The sequence below is a fragment of the Nyctereutes procyonoides genome, unplaced genomic scaffold, assembly GCF_905146905.1.
Source record: "Nyctereutes procyonoides isolate TBG_1078 unplaced genomic scaffold, NYPRO_anot_genome, whole genome shotgun sequence".
Lineage (NCBI taxonomy): Eukaryota > Metazoa > Chordata > Mammalia > Carnivora > Canidae > Nyctereutes > Nyctereutes procyonoides.
Genome location: NW_026575136.1, coordinates 39,144,562 through 39,153,246, shown reverse-complemented (window position 1 = coordinate 39,153,246; position 8,685 = coordinate 39,144,562). Strand labels below are relative to the sequence as shown.

The following is an 8,685-nucleotide window of genomic DNA, read 5'->3' as shown; positions in this document are numbered from 1 at the left end:
ATGCCAGGGTGGGACGAGTGTGACTCTGAGAACACGAGCCCCCATCCAGCAGTGCCCAACCGTCCGAGTGTGGTGCGGCGTAGTTGTGTGAGCTCAGCAGCCTCACCGAGGGGAGGCCCATCCCTGACCGGCCACAGCCACGCCCCGAGGAAGCCAGCGCCCTGGCTCCGGGCAGCAGCAGCGACATGTGTGCTGCCCTTAGCCTCCAGATTTTTAGTCAAGGAGAAATGGCTTTGTACATCATGATGTCAAAGAGTCTGAATGCCAGAAATTTACAGAATCTTAAATAAACTTTCATGTTAATTCTCAGAATGCCCAGAGTACGAGGAATGCTTTACAGTAATAGTGAGATAATTAGGGCTCATTTTGGTAGAAACTCAAGTAGTTTGATATGAAAATTAAATTTTGAAAACCAGGAAAGAGCCAGAAAGGGGATGTGTCCCCTGCATGGATCAGGAGCATCTGCCCGGCCCAGCCGCCTCTCCTCTCAGGCTCCAGCCCCTTCCTGCCTCCTTGCACCCCTGCAGGCCCCAAGCTGTGGAGTGGATCCTGCGTGCCCTAGGACGTGAGCTTGGAGTAGCTGGGCGGGGATAGCTTCCGCTTCAAGTACTTTAGGACGTAGAGTGGCAGACAGCTGACCACGGTGATGGCTGACACTTTCCACACAAAGGTCACGGTTGTGATGAAGGCAACATCTGCAGGAAGACACGGAAACAAGTGTAAGAGGCGGTTGAGGTGCCCACAGGCCCCTGAGGCCCAAGGCCGCGGGCAGCCGCCTCCTTGCGTCACTGCCAGGCGGGGCGGGGACTCAGGTGGCCCTTACCACACCTGCGTACCAGGTGTAGTAAGTTCTTTTAACAGAATAAAAAATTACACCAAAGTATTAGAGACTGTGTATGACGTCCTCAGACACCCTTGGGTGGTGGAGGTTCCCGCAGCTGCAGTGCTGGGTCTGAGAGGCCGTTTGGGGCTGGTCCGTGGGCTCTCCCAACAAAGCCTGGCTCTGTGACTTTCCATGGAAGAGGTGGGTGCAAGAGCCAACTCCCAGGGGTGCTCCTACCACTGGGAGAAACCCTTCACTCTCACCACAATGTGGGATCCACTTGACCACTTGGCAGGAGTCACAGATTTTACACACACATGGCCGACCCGAGTATGTCCCAGACCACAGAGGGTGGCAGATGGTCTGGATTTCACCATATTTCAAAAAACCCTGAAACTGTTTTCCAACTGCTTGTCCACACATGAGTTTTTAAAGCATAACTGAACTGGCTGCCATGTGAAAGCACATCTGCAAACACTCCTCCTTTCGGATCCACATCTCAAGGTTCCAAAGGGATTTACTTTCAAAGTACAAACCCGCATGCGCATGGCCACACTCCAGGGGCCAGGAGGGGAGGCATGTCCGAGCCAAGTGCACCTAAACCTCCAGCACTTAAATAATGAGGAAGGTGATCTCCCCAAGTGACTGCGGTTTGTCTTTGCCACTTTCTAATTCACTTTTATGTCTATTTCGCCTTTTTTTCATTTTAGCAGCGGATCAGATGCAGTACTTGTGTGTTTGGCCAATTTATTATTTTGCTTTGTAAATAAAATTTACAGAAATAAATATTTCTGTGAATATTACTAAATGAAGGAAACAGACATATTAAAATGAAATGCCATAAAAATAAACCAACATTTCTCCCATGCTCAGTGTGTTGTGCTCATACTGGAAAATATACTAAATATTCTTAAGAAAAGTAACAAGAGATTGTATTTTGAAAATAGCTAATTTCTTAAGTGCTGTTTTGTATGTTTGGGTGAACATCTCTTTCATTTTGTTTTTGAGGGGGAAAAGGGCAGGGGGAGAGGGAGAGAGAATCTCCAGCAGGCTCCCCGCCAAGTGACAAGCCTGGTGCAGGGGCCAATCTCATGACCCTGAGATCACAACCTGAGCCGAAACCGAGTCAGACACTCAACCAACCGAGCCACCCTGGTGCTCCAGTGAGTATTTCTTTTAGTACGTTACCTTTTTAAAATTTTTCTATCCATATATTTGCCATTGAGTAGATGCTCAAGTGTGAATTCACCCAACGTCTCCACCATTTATAATGTTACAGTTAAAGCAAAGGAACAAAATGCACAATTCCTGCTGCTGAAAGCTGCCTAGACACACTCACTTTGTGATTTACCGTTCTGGTGTGAAGGACAGAGATGCTTTCGCAGTACAGTGGATGAACACTGCGGTATAGCGATTCTCATCCCACAGACTTCACGTACATTGTGTTACTGAGGAAGCTGAATCTTGACGTGCATCCTGTCACTGTCCCTGGCGAGCCCTTCTACCTGCAGACATGTGGACTTCAAATCTGGGTTTTTCCTGTGGGGTCTCTTTCTGGGGCACTCTGGTGGCCCGAAGGCAGGCTTCCTGGAGCAATGTGCAGGCTCCCTGGATTTCACCCCCAAACCCGGCTCTTCACCTCTGTTTCCCTCCTGGAGGGCTCCTTGGCTTTACTTCCCCTCCTGCTACGTATCCTGTGTTAGCGTGCTTCTCCCCAGGGTCCCTCCCAGACATGCTGCTCTGGGCCCCTGGACACAGCTCCCCTGCCAGGCTCACCGGGAGCCACGATGAGGCTGGTGGGACCCTCCACGGGGTGAGTCATTTCTGCAGTGGCCTCTGCCTGAGGACACGCTCAACAGGTGATGGGGACGTACTACTCTGTGAGTGAGTTTAAGGGAAGGGCTTCTTTGCACAGACAGCGATCTGACCAGGGGCTGTCTGGAGGCGACCTGGCTTTCCCAGCTGTGGGGAGGCAGGCCACAGGCTGACGTCACAAGGCCCTGAGGCGCAAACCCTAGCACTGCTGCTCCTGTGGGATGCACGGACTTTGTCCAAGTAGTGGAAGTCACAGCCTCTGCATCAGTCACACAGGGGTGATAAGGGACCACAACTAGCTGGCCTTATGCAGAAGAGGCATCTTTAGCTATTACTATGGTGTGTCCAAAGGTGGGCCTGGACTCTACCCTGGGAGTGCTTGTGAATTAGGAAGAAGGATAAACAATGCAGCTCTTATGGAAATAATTTTTGGAAACAGTACATCTTTAAAGAGGTAAGACGGTGACAATCTGAATTTTATAAAATATTACAAGGAGTTTAATCTTTCCACAAAAATAAGCTTTTTGTGTAGTGAAGCAATCTGAGGTAGGTTTTATTGCACTCCGCAATTTAAGACAGTGTATTAATAAGTAACAATAACTAATGTATAAAAACCAGTAACAGACAAAAAAGATTCCCGCAGCAACTTACCAAAATACTCATTTAGAAAAGCGAGTGAGGCCACATAGCAGCCTAGGCTGAGGACCTCAGCCACTGCCATCAGCCAGTGCCACGTCCTGATGGTCAGGGCCACCATGAGCAGCTCCGTGAGGATGAGGGCCGTGAAGGAGATGGCCACCACATGCACAAACTCAGACTCGAACAGAAGCAAGGCCCCGTACATGAGGATGCCGCCTGCAACACAAGACGGGGGTACTGTGTCCTGGATGGGGCAGCCCCTCCTGCCGGGGTGGGAACCCAGCACTGCACCGGGCAGCTGGGGGACACTAGGGTCATGACTAACGGGAAACAGTCATACTTGAAAATATGGGGTTAGGGACACCCCCTCACTTCGTGTTAACAGTTTATTTAAAGTTCTGGATTATGAATAAGATAAGATGTGGCACCAGAGAGGCCAGGAACCTTTCAAGATCTGGAGGAAAGGCCATGCCACCTCTTTGTAAGTAGTTATGCTTCCAAGGTAAAGTATCTAATCTGTTAATTCAATTTCAACAATCTCTCATTTATCTGGAACACTCATTAGAGGATGGCTAATGACTTCTGTTTACATAAGTGAGATTTTTCCAAGTCTGGGCATCACTCTGCAACAGGAACTGCCGCGGGGGCACATAACATGGTAAGTGCTCAGCAAAATTTTCTGGATTAGCATTTCATTAGAAACAGGTGAGTTTTTCAGTGACAGGTGAAGGGGCGTGATGAAGGAGTGTGGATGACCAGCTGCTGGAAGATCGCTTTAGGAGATGAACAGGAGTGACAGCTGCTGATGGGAGCCTGAAGCTTCTGGAATTTAACCGAGGGGGAAAAGAACGTTGCTAGGGGCAGACAAGAAACCTTCGGTCCAGGCCTCTTACCTTGGTAAATACTGATTAACACCCAGACGAGGAAGGTCTTGAAGGACAAAGATCTCCCCTAGGGTAAACAGTGGAATATCTTAGTTAGCAGAGTGCAAAAACAGTGTGACTCACAGGTTTTCTAGCAGCTAGTTATGAGTGACTTCTAGAAGACCCCTAGATCCCCAAGCCTGGCCTTCCCGCCCATGCACCTGTGGCCCAGAGCATGGTGCCCTCCGCTTGCCCTTGGGTAACCCTCAGCCCACAGCCACGCGCTCCCTGGCTCCCAGAAGTTGAGGTGTGTCTGCAAACACTGAAATGCACTAGCAGGAAAACACTTGTATTGTCGTCAAAATAACTCCCTTGACTTTCTTAGTTCTTGGCAACAAATATTCTTGTATTTACTTTCTAGTTTCTCCAGATGAAGGATGCGTACACCCTCCTGAAGTCATCCACACCCAAGAGGGAGACCCAGCCACTGCCAGCCACACGGGCTGCTACTGCTCAGGCCTGTTCCATGGCACTGCTTGTCAGGTGAAGCCATGTGAACGATGCACCCTCAGGACCTTGGTCAGGTCTGTGCGGTCACACTCCTGCATCAATCCTTTCGGGCACTGTAGCACTCAGACGGGGCAGACGTTGTCTCCATTTACACATGAAAAAACTCTAAAAGTCTGGTGCTTTCCACAAGTTCATGCTGCAGGGCAGCTGTGCTGGACATGGGTTTGAATTGCGTGGGCTCACCTACATATGAATTTTTAAAAACTAAAATAAATACAGTATTATTAATGTATTTGCTTTTTTTTTTTTTTAAAGATTCTATTTATTTATTCATGAGAGACACAGAGAGGCAGAGACACAGGCAGAGGGAGAAGCAGGCTCCCCGTGGGGAGCCCGATGCGGGACTGGATCCCAGGACTCCAGGATCACGCCCTGAGCCAAAGGCAGATGCTCAACCACTGAGCCACCCAGGTGCCCCTGTATTTGCTTTTTTAAAAAAGTTCTCTTAACTTTTTTTCTCCAGCCTACTTTATCATGAGGATATAATATAGAACACATGCAACATAATCAGATGTTCATGGAGTGGGTGAGGCTTCCCGTCACCAGGAGGCCATCACCACTTATGTGTTTGGGGAATCAAAATGATATGCAGATTTTTGTGCAGGGGTTGGGGGGGGGTGGTCACTGACCCCACAGTGTTCAAGGGTCAGCACCAAATGGCTAGAGTCTGAAGCTCTGCTGTGCCCTGGGCCCTCCCCACCATAGGAGAGGTGCTCACAGCCAGGGTGGGAAGGTGGTCCCTAAGTCAGAAAGCACTGCCAAATGCCACCAAGGAGAAACGAGCTGCTATGGAAGAGATGCGCTGGGGTGTGTTGCCGTGACAACTGCCAGAGTGTTCTGGATCTGAGCCTCATCTACCTGGAGTTGAGTGACAACATTTCAAGAGACGCAGCCACAAGGCAGGTGTGGCCCTTTCAGCATCCTCCTGGGAAGCACTGGCTGAACCTGAGTCCTTACTACACGTGTGAAAAGTAATGTTCACACATAACAGATAACATGAAAAGGCAATGATGACTTTTAAAAAGGCGGGAAAGTTTAGCTGTTACATGTCTGTATATGTCTCAGTATCTATTTCCCGAGTGCATTTGTCTTGCTGGATACTAGCAGGTGTTTGGCCTTTGATAACACTGAGGTAATTAAGTACGTGGCTAATTTTATTTTAATGTTTTAAAAGATAATTTAATTTTTTGATGTAAAAATAAAAGATTTACTCTGTAGCTACATTTGCTGACATCTCTTCGATACTACTTATGTTACATAATTATCGGTTTATAAACTGGGGGGTGTTTGAAGACAGCTTAGCGATGTAAGCCCAGGTCAGAGTTTCCATATCCAAGCAGACACAGATTAATAAGGCAAAACACTACAGAATGGGCACAGAAACTCGATAAAATAACCAATCGGAGAAATAATTTGAAAGATATGCATAAGCCACTAGCTCCTGGGTGATACTTATCAATGGCTCTCTCAGACTTTGGCTCTGAGAGACAAAAGTGATTATTTCACTGAATTTGGTGCCACAGATGCGCATGAACACAGTTCTTACTCTGGACCCAGGCCATGCGGGCAGGGGCTCTCCTGGGCCCATACGCCTCTCCTTCCAGAGGAGGAGAGGAAGGACGGCCAGTCCTTAGCTGGTGGAAATTCCTCTAGCAGGAGCTCTGTCCCGGCACTGCGCACACACTGCTTAGGACCCGGCCAGCCTGGGTTTGGCCCTGCCCGTGGCCCCCCTGGGGCACACACACAATGTCTGTGAGTGGTCTCTTCTTATGTGAACAGAAGTGATGGCCGCACTTGTGTGGATAAAATGAAAAAAGCATAAAGCCAGAAGCCCAGTGAATGTTCAGTATTTCAGTGTTAAGTCTTGGAGACCTGAAAGTTCGTTTCTCTAAAAGACCCACCAAACTGTAAAAATAAAATCCAGCAAATCTTGGGAAAGGTTAATGCACCTGAAAGTCCCGTGAACAGACTCACTACTCTGTCTTGGCCTGAGATGCAATATGCGGGTACAGCTGTTCCCACTGCCCCTCAGTCCCCCACCCCGGCCCTGGGCTGCTGCCCACCCGTCCCCCACACCCAGAGCCCTGCATTTCCCAGGGGGCCAGCTACACGGAACCATACAAGCTTCTGAGTCTGGCTTCCTCCACATAGCCCAATGCACTTAGGATTCACCTGTGCTGCTGGACTGACACCGCGCACCATGTGGCTGCAGGGCTCACTTCTCTCGGGTGACTGCCCAGGAGAAGGGTCACTGAGTCACGTGGTCAGTGCACATTTAACTTCAAGAGAAAGTACTGAACTGTGCCTCCAGGGGCCATGCCCGTGGTGTGCTCCTGCTGTGGACCCTGCCTTCCCAGGGGGGAGCGTGGTGGCCCCTGTTGTTACTGCTTGCCGGCCCCTCATGAGAAATTGTGATGAGCAGAGCCTTTCAGATACTCATCTGCACGTCGTGATCGTTGCTGTGCTGTCAGGTCAGGTCTTTGGTCCGTTTAGATAATTGGGTTGCTTGTCTTCTTTTTAAGTTTTGAGGCTTCTTTGTATATTCCAGATACAAGTCCTTTGTCAGAAGTGTGATCTGCAAGTATTTCCCAACAGTTCTGTAGCTCTTCCTTACATTTTCTTATCAGTGCCAACCACAGAACAAGTCTAATTATGATAAAGTCCAGCCTACCAGTTTTTCCCTTTCTGAATCACACATCTGACCCCATATCTAAAAACTATGCCCATCCCAAGGTCATGCACATGTTCTTCTGCATTTTATTCCAGAAGGCTAATTAGGTCTACAACTCATTTTGAAGTGTGTTTCCCCCAAAACGGTGACAGGTGGGTGGAGGCTCTGTGTTTGCTGGTGGCTCTGAAGCATCTATTTACAAATGGTCCAGTCTCCCTTGGATTGATCAGCCATGATGCATGTGGCTCTTTCCCTGGGCTCTCTGCTCACCCCACTGCTCCATGGGTCTGTCCTCTGCCAATAATCTGTTGCCTTGGTTACTAATGTACAGAAAGTCCTGAAATTGGGTAGAGCAAGTCTTCCAAACTCGTCCTCTTTTTAATTTTTTTAATTATTTTTTTATAAATTTATTTTTTATTGGTGTTCAATTTGCCAACATACAGAATAACACCCAGTGCTCATCCTGTCTAGTGCCCCCCTCAATGCCTGTCACCCAGTCACCCTCACCCCCCGCCCACCTCCCCTTCCACCACCCCTAGTTCGTTTCCCAGAGTTAGGAGTCTTTATGTTCTGTCTCCCTTTCTGATATTTCCCACTTATTTTTTCTCCTTTCCCTTTATTCCCTTTCACTATTTTTTATATTCCCCAAATGAATGAGACCATATAATGTTTGTCCTTCTCCGATTGACTTACTTCACTCAGCATAATACCCTCCAGTTCCATCCACATCGAAGCAAATGGTGGGCATTTGTCGTTTCTAATGGCTGAGGAATATTCCATTGGATACATAGACCACATCTTCTTTATCCATTCATCTTTCGATGGACACCGAGGCTCCTTCCACAGTTTGGCTACTGTGGACATTGCTGCTAGAAACATCGGGGTGCAGGTAAACTGGCGTTTCATTGCATCTGAATCTTTGGGGTAAATCCCCAACAGTGCAATTGCTGGGTCATAGGGCAGGTCTATTTTTAACTCTTTGAGGAACCTCCACACAGTTTTCCAGAGTGGCTGCACCAGGTCACATTCCCACCAACAGTGTAAGAGGGTTCCCCTTCCTCCACATCCTCTCCAACATTTGTTGTTTCCTGCCTTGTTAATTTTCCCCATTCTCACTGGTGTGAGGTGGGATCTCATTGTGGTTTTGATTTGTATTTCCCTGATGGCAAGTGATGCAGAGCATTTTCTCATGTGCATGTTGGCCATCTCTATGTCTTCCTCTGTGAGATTTCTCTTCATGTCTTTTGCCCATTTCAAGATTGGATTGTTTGTTTCTTTGCTGTTGAGTTTAATAAGTTCTTTAT

General features: G+C 48.2%; 1 protein-coding gene across 5 annotated transcripts in view; it reads right to left on the bottom strand.

Moving 5' to 3' along the window:
• Positions 1–271: 271 nt before the first annotated feature.
• ATP9B (ATPase phospholipid transporting 9B (putative)) overlaps positions 272–8,685 on the bottom strand; it is a 242,290-nt gene continuing 233,876 nt past the window's right edge. For all 5 annotated transcript variants that reach the window (XM_055302881.1, XM_055302885.1, XM_055302883.1 and 2 more), the window contains 3 exons: positions 4,171–4,228; positions 3,290–3,493; positions 272–695 (listed from right to left, as the gene is read on the bottom strand). In XM_055302881.1, the coding sequence (XP_055158856.1) occupies positions 559–695; positions 3,290–3,493; positions 4,171–4,228 (399 nt within the window). In that variant the 3' untranslated portion in view covers positions 272–558. The remainder of the gene's footprint in view (positions 696–3,289; positions 3,494–4,170; positions 4,229–8,685) is intronic.